The following is a 17,845-nucleotide window of genomic DNA, read 5'->3' on the forward strand; positions in this document are numbered from 1 at the left end:
AATTACCGCGCCTTACTTGTTCCCACAACAGCCTAGGTGCTGCGAGTTACGCGGCTTTGCTGTGGGTAGAGCCAAACATTGGAGTGACTTAAAAAGAAGCCTTAAACTCAGCGTTGGATGGGGTTGTTATGAAATGGAAAAACAGAAAATAGGGAATACTGGGGGTGTGGGACGTGTGTACAGAGAGAGAAGCAAACTGTAATGAAGCTGTGAGCACTGTGGGTTTTAGTGGCTTAGAGAAAGGAAAAGAGGGCTTTGGTTGAGCCAAGTTCTATGAAATTGCACCCTTTCAATGTTGCAAAGATGGGAGGGTGCTGTCTGCACCTACAGAGGCATGCTTCTTGTTCCTGCTAGTTTGAAATTTCACATTTGAAATGAGACTTGGAAAGCGGAAAATAAAGCTCCCGTAGCATGCACTTATGATTCCAAAACGACGTCAACCAAAGCCAGCAGGGCATCTAGGCTCTGCCCGAGCCACCGCAGCCCAGCCTTGCCTTTACGAGGAGCTTTGCCCAATGCTAATTTGGCGAGAACAGCCGCGTGTTTTGGCGAGGAGGCTTTGTGCAGCGCATCTATATTTAACCACCGCTTCCTGTCCTTAAACTCGCCCCGCACTTGTAGGGGTTGTGTAACGTTTGCAGAATTACACCTCGCTCCCGCTACCGTAGCTTGCAAGGGATGCAAACGTTTCCCACGTGAACTTGAGGCTGTACCCAGAGCTTTTCTTGCGCCCAGAGCACGGTCGTGCTTTTGTACCTGAAGTAAGGGCACAGGAGCTAACGTAGCTGAATCAAAACAAAACTCGTCTTTGAGCCATAGGTGGAACTTCCGCTGGGACACAGCTCCGTGCTTGAATAAGCTCATCAGAAGATAAGGAACTGACCACGAAAAGAAAGCGGTCGGTTTCAGTTAAGGGCAGGAGAAGAGATGCTCAGCACCTGGAGGTTTTCAGTTTGTGTTATGTTGCAGACGCGCTTCTGCGTCAGGCACGCTTCATGCAGCGTGTCCATCCTCAGAACTTAGAGGGGGAACAACCACTGCTTCATTTGTGACTTTTCCCCCTCCCTGAAAACTGCCGTCCCGTTGTGTGGTTGCCCTGTTTCCCTTTGCCCTGTTTCTCTCTGCGTGGCTGCAGCTGCTGGGTTTGGTGCCGTCGGCCCAGCCAGCTGTAAGCCCAGCCGTGGCTCTCCAAGGCGCCACCAGCTCTGATTCCAGCCTTTCATGATGCTGTTCTCTTGCTTGCTGACCGCCCGTTTTATTCTTAAACGTCTCGGGTAGCAAAGGCAGGTTTGGCCTCTCTTTATCTTGTTACTCCTATTTTCATCATCATTATTACTAATGGTGCTTATCCAGACTGGTACCTAATGTGAGTTTTGTCTCGGAACGGTGATATTGAGCTGTTTGCAGAATGACAATAGTGACAGCATTTTGTACCTTAGAGGGCTTAGGATATGTTAGCTGCTTCCCAAATTCAAAGGACTTCCTTACATAAAGTTGCTCGATGTTTACGAGGGCGCTGTGTTTAATGAGCCATCGCTGGCGAGAGCGAACAGAACAAGGATCCTGCATCAGCGGGAGTGATCGAGTACTTGATGGTAGCATTTGTTATGTACGTAGGTGAGAAGTGGGGTTCTTTTCCCATGCAGAAAACAATAGAAATAAGCTGTTCCTCAGTTCAAAATTACTGTATCAACCTGTCTCTCACTGATGCATGTAATCCTTCATCACCCGTGTATTAAATCTTTCTTGTGCTGTTCTCTGCCTGCCTGCAAAGCTGGGCCATTGTGTTTTACTGCCCTGCAATGTCTTCAAAATCCTTGACACTGGAGTACAAGTGACTAATACTGGCTTTTGCACTCCTTGCGGTAGAGGTGCAGTCTCAATGGGCAATTAGTTTTACAGCGCACAGATAAAAATGGCATTTTCTAATACAACTCTGTTCCTTTTTGTACGAGGCAGGCTAGCTGCCTTCCTCATCTCGGGTATGGAAAATGAGCAGACATGACAGTGTCTCAGTCATGCCTTGACCTCTAAAATACATATATAGGAGTAAAGCAGGAATAGCAAGGTCAAGCTGAGCTAAACCTTGCCAGAGGTGATAAGTAACGTGATAGCTCACTGCTATTAAAAGGGAGGTTGCTGTTCAGTAAGGATCGAGCTAGGATTAAAGCGTATTCACATTGCTCCAAAGGAAAATGTCTTTGTTGCAAAACAGCGTTGAAATGGGGAGGCTGGGACAAGGGGAGGCAGGAAACGGTGGGCCCGGGGAGCACGTGGGGATACGTCTGTGTGCTGGGAGCCTCTGGGTAGCCTTGGTTCGGCTGGGCAAGCCTGGAGGAGAGCTTGGGCTGCGAGCAAGGAGGATGGGGCAGGGCTCTCGGGACTGGGACGGGAGGGGACAGGGCTCTCGGGACTGGCCTTCCAAAGGAATGAGCTGCTGCAGTGCAGGTGCAACAGGAGGAGCTGAGGTACGGCAAATTCTGCGTGCTGGCATGTGATGGAGGAATCCAGGATCGTCTTGGTTAGGCTATTGTTTAGAAATACTGCTCTCTTGGTCTGTGATACAGTGCCATGTGGAAAGGCACCGGCAGTGGGCCTAAGGCAGGATGGGAGTAGAGCGGTGCTGGGTGGGGCCTGGAAGGAGTGACGCTGGTAAGTGTCTTGAAAAATGTTAATTTTCTCAGTAATTATCAAAGTACAGAGAAGGGAGGGAAAACAGAGGTGCCAAAATAAGAGGGAGCGCTGCTCTAGGAAAAGCTGGTGTTACTGTTGCAGAAGAGAGAAAAACGCTTTTGAGGAACAGAGTAGCAGAGCTAAAAATTCAGCTTTTAAAAATGCAATATCACGTTCTCCAGGCCTCAGGTAGAATTGCTTTGAAATGGAAAGTGGAAGGCTGAGGTGTGCCGTAATTCACTAAACTTATTAGCAGGACGTAGCAATTGAAAAATTAAATGTGGTTTTCCTGATCCCATGGGTGAGGTAGTTTCCAGTGGGCAGGGAAGGAAGCGTCACAGCCGAACGTAAGGTACGCTTTTGATCAGCATGCCTTAGAAAGAGGCAAGTGGGATGACAGAGGGGTGTTACAGCTGTTCTAAGAACTGGGAAAAATTAGGATTCTTTGGGCTGTGAGAGGAGTGACCAAAGCACAATTATAAAATTGTAGGTATGCTGGAAAAGGTAGGCTGAGACCGCTCTAACTTAGTGCCTTTCCCAATACAGAAGCGTTAGCTCTAGCGTAAGGCTGGACGGAGGCACGTGCAAAACGTCAGAAGTGAAGGTAAGCTCATCACAAGGTGTCGTGGTAGCTGCAGGTGTGCACGTGTTCACAAGGGAATTCACGAAGGAGCAGCTTGTTTTCAACTGTTACGTGCACAAATGTGATCTCTGGCTCCAGAATTCCTTGATCTACAGAGGACTGGGTGCTGTCAGACCTCTGGCTTGGCCAGGCGTGGCACCTCTGTGCCTGTAAGAACACACACAGGCCGGATCTGCGCCTTTCATCCTGGTGAAATGAAGGAAGTGAAGGCTGAAAGGAAATACTGTTGTCATCCAAAAATACAAAGTGGTAGCAGACGCTGAAGAGAAGGAAGGACTCTGTAAGGTCAAGGACGGTGGAAATCAAAGTTGCTGGAAATTCACCAGCAGGAGCAAGAGACTTGGAGAAGATCCTGTTCAGCATAACAGGGAGGAGGTGGAGAAAGGAGAACGTGGAGGGAAAAAAACAAACCCAGACCCACCAGGTATTTCTGAACAGAAGTTGATAAATAAGCGGATCATGATGTACCCTGTTTTGCTGTGGCAGAAGAATTTTGCCCAGGAGCCCTCTTTCCAGTTATTCAAGAATACTCTGAGAAAATTGCTTGCAGAAAATACAACCGCTTTCTGGTCTCTCTCTTCAGACTCCAGAGCCTGGGAAAACAGCTGTGCGTTGTAAGAGCTGATCCTAAGGGTGGATTTACAAGATGGTGATATTGGGAGAGTGAATGCAAAAAGCAGCAGACCGAACACCCTGATGCTGACGGCATGGAGTGCTGGAGGGATAGGGTTCAAAACATAACACAGTATTTAGGTAGAGGCTCCTCTGATCCCTCCAGTCTTGACCTAAAACTTGTCTATCAGTGGGCTTTCCTACAGTATTTTGTCTGATTCCCAATTTTAGAAGTAGCTATATTTTCTTAATGTGAAGTTCTAAATTGTTTAGAGCATAAAATATTTTTTCCATCCCTGCATCTTCGCTGGGAACACATTTATGGCGGGGGAAGTTTCTGCAGAATTTTGTTTTGTTCAGGAACGAGCTTGTTGCAAAAATAACCGTCCAGCTTGGAACACCTCTCTTAAGTGAAGGAAATGTGCACCAGCAGAGCTAACCGAAACAGTTAGATGTGGAAATTCCCTATTAAACACAGGAATTTGCATATAACGAGGACGGTGGTGGCCAGCCAGAGCTGCAGACAGCTCCGCTAGCTAGTGCATGATCAGTCTCCTTAATTCTTGCAATTACCCTAGGAACATCGAAAGGTTAACTCCTGCTGCTGACAGCTTTTGAGGCCATTCACCATGTGCGTAGCTCAAGGTGGAAGAGCGTATTTTGGCATTTGTCTGACTCCCTATAAAACAACCAGATACTTCATTAATTACAAATCTGTATTTTTTTTCTGGCTGAATATTACTTGAGAAAACCCAAAATTTCCAGTAACGAGGTGTCTTACAGATGTTCCTTTGCGAAGGAAAGCCTTTGACCCAGTTGCTGAGGCTTTCAGTGTGTGCCTGATACCAGCGGTACAGTTTGTTCAATGCAATATTCTGCTGCGTAGTTTACAAAATACTGCAAGAAGAGACAGTGGGACAGTAATAAAATTCTTAGGATTATCCTGCGGGAAATTGCTTGGCTTGGTACGTTGAAGACCATGATTTCAAGCTGTGCCGATGAGAGGGATCTTCACAGATCATCAGATCCAATCTCTCATTGTTGCATCCACGTAAACCTTCGGTAAACAAATCATAGTACATTTTAAGGTTCCCTTAGTCTCTGCTAGGTCAGCTGGAAAGCTGTCCCAGAAATTCCTTTCTCTGTTGGTTAGACTTCTAATACGATACAGTTTACGCATACTTCAGTGTTGGCATGAGACTAATTTAAATGGATTTTTCCCTTTCCTTGTGCTTCTTCTTTCCCAGATCCCCCAGGACAGCCTTCTTTGTCTTCCTTTTGCAGCTAAACAAACCCAGTTCTCTGTTCCCTCTTGCGCAGTAGGGCCTCATTTTCTTTGGCTGTCTCCATAATCCTCGTCTGCATTTATTTTAGCTCGGAGAGCTAGCTGGCTTCCACAAATATTTTACCTCCACCGAGGATTTAATACACGCCCATCGTTTCAGAGCATGCGCTTACATCCTAGAGGTATGAGCAACAGAATGGAAACGCAGGGCAGTGAGCAAGGCGCGCGGTCTCCGATTGCGTCGTGCCATTTACTCAGGGTGGATTCATCAGTCCTAGGCGGTTTGAAAACCATAACTCACTTCCTCTGTTTGCCTCAGTCAGGTCTCTAATCTCACAGCCATTAAGAGTTATCTTTGAATAATGAATGGAGAGATCCATTAAGGAGGGGAAAGGGCAAAGATAGTACTTAAATATAATAATAATAATAAAAAAATCCCAGGCTCTTTGCGTTTTCCCTCCCAGCTTGCTTTTCACCCATTAGCTTAGCTTCAATTGCCAGAAAAAATCCTGTAGGAGGTAGCTAAGCGAGTTAGTTGTAGGTGGGTAGGACTTGACAGGCAATGAGTAACAGCTGAGCGCTGCCAAAGCCAAACTGTGTAAAAATCAATCTGCGTTCTTCGTGGGGTGCTTACTGGCCTTGTCAGTCGGGGAGAAACTGCAGGTGCCATAAATCCTGGTGGTTTTGGTAAGGCTCTTCTGAGACGTCCCTGCCCGATAAAAGCAAGCTACGGAGAACTGGATTGGGCGAAGGCGCTATCAAGTGAATGCAAGGCACCCGAGGAGAGAAAATAAACTGTGTGTATGTAAGAAGTCTCGTGAGATGCTTTGCAGGAGTCTGTCCCGAGTTTCGTGCTAGGCGATGTTTTCTTTAGTGGGTTCGATGAAGGGAGAGGGAGCGTGGTTATTGTATTAAGGCTAAGCAGGACAAGATGAAGTTGCCAAGTGCGAATAGTAGAGAGGGCTGGCTTATCATTCGTCTTGCTTCTGACCGATTGGAGAAATGTCACTGGAAAAAGCCCCGTGAAGTTCAGGAGAGACAAAAGCAAAGTTCTGAAGTTCAGTGTGTGTGACCAATTACCCAGATGTCAGGAAAACCTGCTTAATGACGAGGGAATGCAGTGGGATGCAGGAACAGGCACGCTGAAGTCTTCTAGAGACTTCTCCTGTGTGGCGCTGGATTACTGGCCTGGCTTCTGCACCCCGGTTACACGCGGGTAAATCAGGGGTAGTCCAGAGCGATAGGTGAGGCTGTGTTTTAGACCTTTGGCCAGCAAATAAAGTCTAAAGAACTTGGAGTGGCTTGAGGCGGTCCGGGGAAGGTGCAGGAGCTGTGTTTGCGTGTGTAACTGGGGGAAGAAGGGAAATGCACATTGCAGAGGTAACCAGAGTGGGTCGAGGATTGACAGCCCTAAGCTGTGCTAAGGGAAACCTCGGGATGCCATCAGGAGGAACTTCCAGATGGCACAGAAAGGAACTGAGAGGGATTCAGCACCGTCCAAGCCAGCCGTGAAACACCAGGCGTCTTCACGGGGCGCCGCGGGACCCCCGAGGTTCTGCAGCACCGGGGCTCCTGCAGGGCAGCCGGAGCTCTGCGTGGGGCTGCGAAACGCTCCTGAGCAGAGCTGCTCGGCACAGGGCCTGCCCCTCGGCCTTCTGCTCTGCTCTTTGCCCTCTTCCCGCTGTTTTCACCTGCGAGGAGGAGACACGAGATCAGAGCAGCCGGCCTCAGGGAGTGCTGGACCAGAGGCCGGGGCTCCGAGCCCAACGGAGCTGATGAGACTCGAGAGGAAACTTGGCAAGCCCTGCATCTCAGGAGCTTTTCTTCACTGGTTTTGTGGGACGTGGGGGCTTTTGGCTGACTCCCTGTCCGTCAGCTGACCCGTGGCCAGAAATCTGACGTGTCCTTAAACAAACAAACTGAGGGCAGCTACAGCCAGCGCCTGGTGACAGGGCCGTGGGCGAGCGGGGTCTTCACCAGGCTTGGGGCCGGCGGTGCCTGCCTTCCACCCAGGCGTTCGCTGCAGCCTCAGAAACAGCTGAAAGGGAAGTGAGCTGAACTGGTGTAACTGGGGGATCTGCTCCGAGGTCACTGGTTTCTGAGCAAGGAAACGCGGGTCAACTGGGGGCCGTCGGCTGAAGGCAGCTGGGCAGCATCAGCTTAGGTCAGTTTGGATTCACAGACACCTTTGGCTGCAGCTGGTGCAAAAAGCGTCACTGAAAATGTCTGTAAACATGTACTCTGCTAGGTCTGTGTCCTCTGAAAGACACTTCCAGAATGTGCAGTTACATCCTAATTCTCACTTCAATGGTGTGCAAGTTTGGTTAGCCAAATCTCGTGCATCCCGTCAAAGATCTCAGAATTGGATGGGAAAGTAGATGTCTTCAGTGATCTTTCATGGTCCATTTTCGGCATCTTTCTCACAGAAATAGACAACTTAATGTTGCACTTACAGTACATCTCCTAGATTTATTTCTTGTACACTTTGATGTAACGTTGCAGGAAACATTACATCTGGTCAGTAAAAGGAGAGCGTGTTGTTCAGGCACTGATGCTGTTGCTCACAGTCCCGCCGAAGTGCTGTGAGAGCATTTCTTGTTCCCCGTTGCTGCGCTCCACTGGGGCTCAGAAGTCTTTGGGACGCTGCCCTGAGATGAGACTTGGAAATAAAAGCTTCTTCTTTTGGACAAAAGTTTGGAGTTGTCAATAAAAATGCAAAGTTTAAAATTAACAAATTCCTACCGTGGCTTGATATCGGGTTTATTTGCTGGGGTAAGATACCAGGCCCGCTGTGACTTACTGCTTTGCTGTTCAACAGATAACTAAGAAGGCAGAAAACGAAGCTATGTGAGCCCCATTAAGCAGTCCAATGTCTTTCGTCTGTCCTGTTTTTTTCTGAAAAGTGTTCTTTAAAAAAAAAATCTCGTATAAAGTAAAATCCAGAAGAGAAGCTTCAAGCCCTGAGTTTCTGTGGCTTACCGAAGCTTGCCTTTTTTGTTCTCTGAATGTTCAGCTGCATCTGGGAGGGAAAGGGCCTTCCTGCTGCTGCCTCTCCTGCCACTCGTTGGAAAGTGCACGTCCATCAGTAGCGCTGTAATACAGGGCGGGTTGGGCCACGCACACCTGTCTAATAGATAAACCCCGTTGGTTCCTTTCGAGCTTGCCTCTGATACGCGCTCTCTTTGCAGGGACACAGCAGGGCAGGAACGATTTCACACCATCACCACCTCCTACTACAGAGGTGCCATGGGAATCATGCTGGTGTATGACATCACCAACGCCAAGAGCTTTGAAAACATCAGCAAGTGGCTCAGAAACATAGATGAGGTGAGTAAAGGCCGTACGATCCCAGCCCCGAGCTGTTTGTGGTGACCTGCAGAGCATCTGATGAGTCCCACCGAGTGCACCTTATGCTTCTGTACTGGCACAAGGTGTGGTGCGCGACTTAATGTGGGGTTTGGGTGCTGTCCTGAACCTGGCCCATCAATGGAATAACACTTCAGGCTGTTCTGAACCTGGCCCACCTCCTGCCTTCCCCCCCTCAGCTCTCCCCGCAGCAGCAGGGAGGGTTGCACCACTACACGGAGGCTGGCGGTGTCCAGATGTGTTAAATCCGTGCACGAACAAACTTTGTGCTGGAGGATACCTGGAGGTAAGGAACACATCTGTTGGTAACTGGGCAGTGCTGTTTCCAGGAGGAGCAGCCACGACAAGGTGGTGTGCAAAGGAACTGCGCTAAGCCATAAGCTGTAGAGCAGCTGTGGAATGATGTATCACCCGTGTTACTAACCCGTTTTATTAGGATGGCTGTGTAGTCCTCAAAGATGATTAAATATGATCACCTCCACTCTGTTGTCTCCGCCAAAACTGTTGTACGGATGCATTTGCAGGTTTGTCATTGCTGTTACAGGTAGCATTGCGAACTGCTCTTGTTGGATGCCAGCAAATTACTGAAACCTGCGTAGCCAGTTGTTGGTTTTGTTAGGGGAGTACCGAACAAGGCAAAATGGTTTTACCTCATTTTACCACACAAAGTTGGTAAAATTTCAAGCAAGGTCAAGTGAAGCAGAAGAAACTGATGCGGAAGCGTTCAGTGCCTGGACCCCTAAGAGGTTGTTCTCAGGGAATTCCCAATTGTTAGAGAGCAGCACGACTGTTAGTTTCAACTTGTGTTATGGTGTCCTCTAACGGAATAAACGTTTGGGCTTCCAGCTTTGTTATTTTTTTGAAAGCACGAAGATGGCCCCGTACAACTGAGTGTCAGCAGGTGGGTGCTGCCAGGCCCTGCTGCTTGAAGCACTGAGGCTGGTGAAAGGCTCTTACAGAGCAAAAATGTTACTTCGGGATTGTAATTTTCCTAGCAGAGAAGTGGGAAATTACACTGTTTATGAAAAGGCATGGATTGAGGTGGGTGTGGAAGTAAGAAGAGGGAAAAGAGTGGGGTAGGACAGGAAGGGACTCAGCAGCAAGCCAAATGTAAGCTTGAAGCCAAGGCCTTTAGATTTGTTGCTTTGTTTAAAAAAAGTCACAGTGTCCAGGATGTTGAGTAAGGATGTCATTCGTGCCATTGTGTGTGAGGTGGCGCGTATTTTTGCTCGCCTCACGTTTTCAGACCCGTGTAGCACAAGCCCTGCGGCTCAGCTCAGGTGCGCCTGAACTCCGAGGTTCAGCCCCAGCACTCAGGCTGCTCGCTGAAACGCCTGACGGGTGCTGTCCCCTCGTGTGCAGGATTACTGCAGGTGACAGCAGCAAATGAAGCAGCTAAGTGCTTCTGTTTTACGAGGACCTAATATTGTCAAAGATACTCTCTCAATAACCAGAACTTTCAGTCAGAAGGCTGGTGTTCTGAGCTGCAGTTCAGCGCAAAGAGGCGCTTCTTCAGGATACGTAAGCCCTGATTCTGAAATAACTGGGAAAACTAGAGACGTGTAACGATGTCACACCTTCATCCTTGCGAAATATTAAGTATTTAAAGGCGGCCAGTTCTGCAGAGGTGCACCACGCCACGCACTTCTGCTTCAGGCCAGCAGGAGTCCATTGAGGTGTTCCGAGTGCTCAGTTTCATGCACGGGGCTGGCTGTATTTGAGAGGTCTGCCGCTGGGTAAGCAGTTCTGTGGGCACGAAAAATCAACGTTTTTGGTGTCTTAATCTACACGGTGTCTTTGCCATCTGGTTGTTGTTACTCCTTATGACCTGAAGGGAAAAAACTGGGGGCGATTCTCCTGAGGAATGTGAGATGGGTTATTACTATAAGCAGGAGTGCTGGATGCATGAAGCTCTTCCCTCTGTAGTTGTGTTAGTAACTCTGCTGTAAAATAGCATTAAGACTGTTGGAATGAAAGTAAATTCAGATTAGACTTTCCAAGCAGCTTCTCGTGTCAGGCTGCAAAGTACCTCAGTTATCCACTTAAGTGACGCTTCGTGCTGTGGCTGCTGGAGCTTCTCCGCTAGTCTGATGGGTATCCCTGGCGTGTTCTTGCCTTGTTGTGGTGGATATTGGCAGTATTTCAGTGACTGGACAGCTGAAGTATTTTTGTTCATACAGCATTCCTGGAGAAACCCGTTGGTAGTCTGTTTTGCCTTATGAGGCTGATTCCCTGTGTATGGGGTCCTGCTTCTCGTCAGGTCTTGAGCATTAGCCTGGTGCTCACTTCAGTTTTCCCTTTGTGACGTACTGTTGTATGTGCACTTGGTAGAGAGTCAGTGCCGTTTCACTGCATGAGTTTGCCAACTTCCGCATGAAACACTTAGCAGATAGAGCTAAAGCACAAAGCTGACATGCAGTCGTGCTCCCATGATAGCGTGATGCTGGAGAGCTTAAATTGGCCTTTGTTATTTAACCCAGGAACTCCTCAAAAAAACAAACAACAAAAAAAAGTATTTGTTCGTAACTTATAAACACCTTTTCTGTTGTTTAGCTTTGTAGTGGTTGAAAGCGCTGTTGTGGTTGTTAGGGAGACTTACTTGTCTACAGCAAAACTATCCAGACAACCCCTTAAATCCCCAAAAAGCAATAGTGTCAGCTGGAGCCATTGCAGTGCGTGGAGCTTGATTGTTGGCAGCTGTAGTTTTGGAATTCATTTTGTCCTCCGGTGTTTTGGCCTTTGTAGCATTGTTTCTGTGTGTGTGTGTGTGTCTAGCACACGCAAAACCTAAGGCTTCTAAGTGCCAGGCAGGAAGCTGCTGCTTTTCTCATGTCACTGAATGCAACCCAACCAGGGTTTGCTAGGTGAATGCTGGTAGCTGGAAGAATCCGTGTTGCAAAACAGCACTTAATCCTTTTCAGAAAGGAAGACTTCACACTTAGACTACACAAATAAAAAGGAAGGGGAAGAATAACTGACGTTGGGATGGTGGCAGTCCTGTCTCAGTGCTGTTGTCGTTGTCTAATTCCACTTCCTGGATACATGAGCTCTTTAGTTTAAGGGTAGGGTCTGAAGAATGATTTCTGACAGTCTTTGTTAGGACTCAGGAAAGAGTTGGTCAGCTAGACGTGTAAGCGTTAGCCTGGACTTCAAACAGTGTGGAAATCCAAAAGTACAGTAGCTGTTTGCTGCTTGCTGGGGGAGATGTGTAAACCTGTCTGTTATCTCATTTTAGCATGCCAATGAAGATGTGGAGAGGATGCTGTTAGGAAACAAGTGTGACATGGAAGATAAAAGAGTTGTTCCTAAAGCAAAAGGTGAACAGGTAGGTGTGGACAAAAACTTGCTTATCCGAGTAAGCAAATCAGTGCCAAGACTTCCTGCCATTGTCGGGTGGTTTAAATGCCACGGCGGGGCATGCCAGGGAACAAACAAGATAGCTGGATTTGCTGCCTTGTAAGCCTAAGAAAAGTTTTCCTGGAAGTTTAATTGTGAACGACTGCCGTGAATGGAGTGAGTTCAGCTGCAGTTCCTTCTTTTTTGGATAGCAAAAATTCTGCAAGCAACCTTTGTTAAGTTACTTGTTGTGTGACTGATTTGTGTGGTATCTGTCCTCATGTTCAGGCATCAGCTTGTAATTAATACACTTTAACTGCTGTTTCTGATTTAAATTCTGAATCTTCTTTTGTGACATTTTGCTTAGCTAGTTCTTCTGATGCCTGCCACACTGAAAGAATATTACGTGCTCATAAATGTTACTAATCCCAAAGTTACAGCAGCATCAACTGCATAACACTACAATAACTCTAACCTTCTTTTCTCTTTTTTGGTTTAGATTGCTAGGGAGCATGGTATTAGGTTTTTCGAAACTAGTGCAAAAGCAAATATAAACATTGAGAAGGCATTCCTCACATTAGCAGAAGACATTCTTCGAAAGGTAGGTGATTACAGGATTTGTTTGGGAAAAAAATCCTAAAATGTCAGCGTCTGTTTCTTTTGATGTTCACCTGAATTGTTGTGGCTTTTTACTTTGGTATGCTAAGACAAACAAGTCCCTGAAGGAAGACTTGTACATCTAAAGCTTCTAAAGCTTGTTTGATGTTTCATTATGGTACTGGTACTATCTAGAGGGAGTAGCATACATCAAAGCACCAAGGAACTCCTAGTAGTTTGGTCCTTAAACTCACTTGTATCACACGCGTGCTTGCAGTAAAACGTTTGAATTAATTTGGAAGAGAATTGTCCTTTCCCTGCCACCTTCGTTCTTTCCTGCTTTGTGGAGAGGGAACGTGAATGTTTATCACTTCCTGTCTCAGATGCCTGAAGTTATTTTAATCCTGAGGAGACCGAAGTCACTGGAATTCAGGGATGAGCCCTGGTGTTGCTTTTCTGTTTTGACTGTCTCTCCAGTCTCTGTGTGAGGTGGGCCACAGGGTGTCCTCAGATTTCTCTTTTAAGCAGACTGTGTCCCTGTGTAAAACTACAGCCAAAGGATTTGACAACTTGCAGCAACAGAGAATCCATCGGAACTCTTCTGGTGGCTGTACTTCCAAACTTACTGTTTTAAAACGTGGACTTTATTTCTGGTGTGCCAGAATGTAGCTCACTGTATAGTTGTTGAATCCTGTGAGGACCTTTTTCCTCAAATAAAGGAATTCTGTCTTTTCCCCTCTTCTGCCCTGCCACGTTAGCATTTGCCTGTATTTTTCAGCTATGCCTTTAGCCATTTCTATCAGTACCCAGTATTGTGTAAAACGTCTTAAGTTTCTGCCGGGATTCTGAATGCCTAGACCTGTCACTTCTACCTTGTTTCAGTGATTGCCCCTCCAAGCCTCCGCGTTTCATTGGAAGCCTTGACTGGCAGGTTAAATTGCAGCTGAGAGAAGAACATGGATCACCAGGGCTTCCTGGTGGCTGGTTCTCTCTCCTGAAATGTACCATGAAGAGGGCTGTCTTTGCTGAGTCATGTACCCAAAGCTTTGTATGCCCAGAGCTACGAGATACCGCTGTACTTGTATCCCTGGTGTCTGTCATAAGTTGGAAATGCATCGGCTTCCAATAGCTGCCACTGTTTTGTTGCTGGATTGAGCTGAGCAGACATTCAGGAGGCTCCAGGGCTGATTTTCAGTTAGTTTGTGTTCTCCTGTACCAAGGACTTGATTAAACCCTGTGCTGGCATGTCCCTGCGTGCGATCAGGTCACGTCTCCAGCACTGAAACTGAGAGCTCGAGAGGCATGGGTTGGCCAACTCCAGCACGTGTGCTTTGTTCCTAAATGTTTACATATTTTTTCTGTGCTCCAGGTTAGCAGTAGGGACGGGATTATCTTCCCCCACATGAATGCTATCACTAACGTCGTCCGGGTTAATTGGTTGGAAATCTACTGCAAGGTCACTGCTGAGTCTTTCCTCAGCCCTTTTGAATACGCCTCTGCTCAACGTGCCTTGGTCGCAGCCCTAGTTTGGAGTTGTTTCTTAATCGGTTTTTGACAAGCTTTATGTGAGGAAGCGACTGAAAATCGTTGGCCTTTGGTGAACAGGAGGGTTCCTAGCCTAAAGAGCCCTGCTGCGCCTCCTGACCTTTACATTTTTACCTCGGGCCTCAGTGCATTTGTCTGCAGAAGGGGGCAGGGTGGGCGATGGCTTGCTGTTGCAAGGCTGTGGAGTAGAGAATAAGAAAAGGAATGCAGGGGCTAAAGTGCTGTATTCTCACGAATGTTTAGATTAGTTTCTAAACAGCTGAAAATAGATGTGAGCATCTGATCAAAACCACTGGACTTCAAGTTTTGTTTTGGTCAGACCAAGCTTACATCCCGTGGTGCAGATGAGATGTTTTGTGCGCTGCCTCGGAATCTGGTGTCCTGATTAACTGGAAGGCAGATGCTTTTTGCTTTGCCTTTTTTTTTCTTTATCCATAAATAAAATTACTCTGTCATTTTTAAGGTCATTAGTTCACATAATTTAACTTCAGCTTGTGTAAGTTGCACACTGTGATTTACTCCACCAAAGTCCGAGTGTCAGTTCTAAAAGCGGGATCTGGAAATAATTCATGTTTACTTTGGAGCGTGCCTGGTTTGAAAGCTTTTCCCAGATTTCTAATCGCTGTTGATTTAAAACAACAGCCACAAAAAAATCCTAAGACTGGTTTTGCACGCTTTTGCTGGCGAGGAAAGGAGGATTCCCTACATTTCTGTAGAGCTCTTTGTCCGTAGTTTATTTGGGATGTTATTTGGTGGTGTCAGTCCTTCTGTAAGCCTCTACCTCTTCAGCTCTGAATGCTCTTTTTCCGAAAGTCTCGGGAGTTATCTAACCTTCTTGCTTGTTTCGTTGCAGACCCCTGTAAAAGAGCCCAACAGTGAAAATGTAGATATCAGCAGTGGAGGTGGGGTGACAGGCTGGAAGAGCAAGTGTTGCTGAACGTTCTCCTATATCACCAATCGCCATCCACCGCTCCTTTTTTCTCGCTGCAAAACAAACCACTCTGCCCGTTTTTAACCTTAAACCGATGTTTTGTTCCTCATCTTAACAAGCTCCTGTCTCCCTTTGTTTTTCTGTTTAGGACAGCTTGCGTACTATAATTTCCTCAACATGTATAGGAAAATCATCTCCGCGACTTCATTTTTTAATGTACCTGCTCAACTTACCACTACGTTTTGGTTGTATTATAGTCCCGTTCCTCCTGACATTAAAACATATAGCAATCATATTCAACTCTACTCTGCAAATTGTATAAGAATAAAAGTTAGAATTAACAATTTATTTTGTACAACAGTGGAATTTTCTGTCATGGATAATGTGCTTGAGTCACCATATTCTCTAGAAGCATCAGCAAAAGAGCCAGGAAAACACTCATTTTCGCCTTGAGTATGTGAATGGGGTTTATTTTGTCCTGTGCCTTATGTGGAAAGGAACTTTTATTTTCACTTTTGTTTCTCTTCTGGTGGAAGCATGTGCAGGAGACATACCATCCATACCTGATCGTTTTAAAATACTGAACTCTTTTGTGATTGCTTTCTGTAATTGTTGGTGTAATGCATCGAGGACAAAGGGTGGTGCAAAAAATACTGCATTTAATCTGCTCTGTCTCCTTTTTGGTGATCTACCCATTCGGAACTGTTCCTGCTGCCATTTTTTTTCTCACTCGCAGCTCTTTCCTTTTGCCTGCATGCTGCTTTTATTTGCTTTCCTTCATGGTGTGATGTGTTAATTAAAAGGATGGCAACGTGGTATGTTTGCCAAAAATTTAATACAAAGCACTGATTTAGCTTTCAAGGTAAAATGTTGACGATACCTACTAATTTCCCTCTAGCCAATGTCAGTTCACTAGTATATCTTCTCTCCTCCTGCATAGCCATTGGGTTTTATGATATGGAAGAGTTATTTGCATGCACTAGTTTTCTATGGAGGGTGATGTGGTTGTCTACTTTATGTGTATGAATATAACATGCGATTCCCAAACTGACAGCAGTTAACATGAACTTTTAAGTTCTGTCTCTCACTGTTAGCCGCTCCAACAAGATGCTCGGTAGCCTAGCAAGAGGCTGAGTAAAACTAGATTAAAAAAGAAAAAAGAAAAAAAAAAGGAAGAAAAAAAGTCGGCAGTTTAATTTATTACCTCCCTGAAAACTTTCCACTTTCCAGTGTTACAGGCTCTGAGTCATTCGTGCTGCGGTCAGTCTTGGCTCGCTCCCGGGGCACGGGCTCGCGGGCTGTGCCGCCGCGTCCCCGCCAGGCACCCGCGCTCGCGCACTGCAGTGGCTTCGGGTTTGAAAGGAAGGGGGTTAACGACTGCCAGCCTGACTTTGTAGGCTGCTCCCGCTGAACTGGGCGTTCGGGCTGCAGGAGCAGTCGTGCGTTCACTTGCCTTGCATTTAAAACACGGCGCAGGAGAGCTGCTCCAGCCAAGGACAAAAAGATGTTCCAAACAGCCGCTTCCCCCGAGCCTCGCGTTCTTTGAAGCTGGACAAGCTCGCGCCTCACTCTTGTCCGCTTGGGTTTTGGACTTTCTCCAGTAAATAAAGTAGTAACTAACGCTGATTTAATTTTAATGAAATGACAGTGTTTTAACATTGAAATTCTAGTTTTGAACCGCTTCCCGTGTAGTAACTCGGCCGGCGTGTCTCCCTTTTCCCCGTGGTTTGGCATTTTGTCTCTGTGTTCGCCCTTCCCAGCCGTGTGGCTGTTGGCCAGGCGGGCCCGGGACCCCCGTGGGCAGACGGGCACAGGTCGGTCCCCCCACGCTGTGCCTGGTGGCCAGCACTGTAAGTAGCGTCCGGCCACCTTCTGGTTAAACCTGCACTTTTCAACATTATCAAAAAGGGAAAACGGAGAAATAGACATCTTTTTTTTTCTGTATGATCTTTGTTTTAAAACGTGAGCTTTTTATTTGCTGCAGGGGGCTTGGCACCTTCTGTGCAAATCTGTCGGGGTCGTCTGTAGGCGCTGCGCTCGTAGTGCCCAGCCAGGGGAGCGCAGCCCCCTCCCTACCCAGTCAGCACGCGTAAACAGGTCTAGGTGGTCCTCTTCTGTTCGTATAAAAACATGACTTTTAACCATGTGGCTTTGTTTTGTTTTGGGAGTGCAAGGCCCAGCTGAGGAGGAGTGAGCACCAAGAGTCAATTCTGATGCTAAAAAAGTAATAATAATCGTGTTGGAGGAATCTGCAGTAACTTTATTTCTGCTGGTATCTAAATTTACCGCTCGCTAGCCAACTAACTGCTTGTGGCACCTGCGTGTGGAAGCCCCCCCGGGTGGGGATTGAAGCCGAATCCTGCCCGGACCCCCCCGGAGCCCCTCGAGCCGCCCGGGCGCTGTCGCGCTGGATCCGGCTGTGCCAGCAGCCGCGGGCTCTCGCGTCCCCGGCCGGCAGCGGAACCCCCAGTGCTACCTTTTGTCATGGCAAAATGTAACTTAATTAAATTGGTAATGATGAACTAAACCCCGAGGTTGGATCTATTGTATAAGCGTGTTACCTGCTTTGTACTTGGCACGTCGGTGTGGCCGGGGCGGGGCGGCGCGGGGCGAGGTGAAAGCCGCGCTTCGTACGATCGGACTTGGATGGTGGAAAAAAACAGCATCGACTTCAGGTCTAGGATTAATTCCCATGCCTACAATTTTTTACTTAATCTTTTAATATTTTTGCTACTCCACTCTGGCTTTTTATTTAAAACACATTCTTTTGTACCACTTACTGTATCAAATTGTATAAAAGATCACTGTCCCATTCTTGGTCATACCAAGAGCAAATAAAAGCTTTTATAAACTTGCA

General features: G+C 47.0%; 1 protein-coding gene across 1 annotated transcript in view; it reads left to right on the forward strand.

Annotated features, from left to right (window-relative positions):
• RAB10 (RAB10, member RAS oncogene family) overlaps window positions 1–17,845 on the forward strand; it is a 43,511-nt gene extending 25,666 nt beyond the window's left edge. The window contains exons 3-6 of the mRNA XM_035568303.2: window positions 8,402–8,540; window positions 11,815–11,904; window positions 12,415–12,516; window positions 14,911–17,845. Coding sequence (XP_035424196.1) covers window positions 8,402–8,540; window positions 11,815–11,904; window positions 12,415–12,516; window positions 14,911–14,994 — 415 coding nt within the window. The 3' untranslated portion in view covers window positions 14,995–17,845. The remainder of the gene's footprint in view (window positions 1–8,401; window positions 8,541–11,814; window positions 11,905–12,414; window positions 12,517–14,910) is intronic.

Source organism: Cygnus atratus, chromosome 3, assembly GCF_013377495.2.
Source record: "Cygnus atratus isolate AKBS03 ecotype Queensland, Australia chromosome 3, CAtr_DNAZoo_HiC_assembly, whole genome shotgun sequence".
In the NCBI taxonomy this organism is placed as follows: domain Eukaryota; kingdom Metazoa; phylum Chordata; class Aves; order Anseriformes; family Anatidae; genus Cygnus; species Cygnus atratus.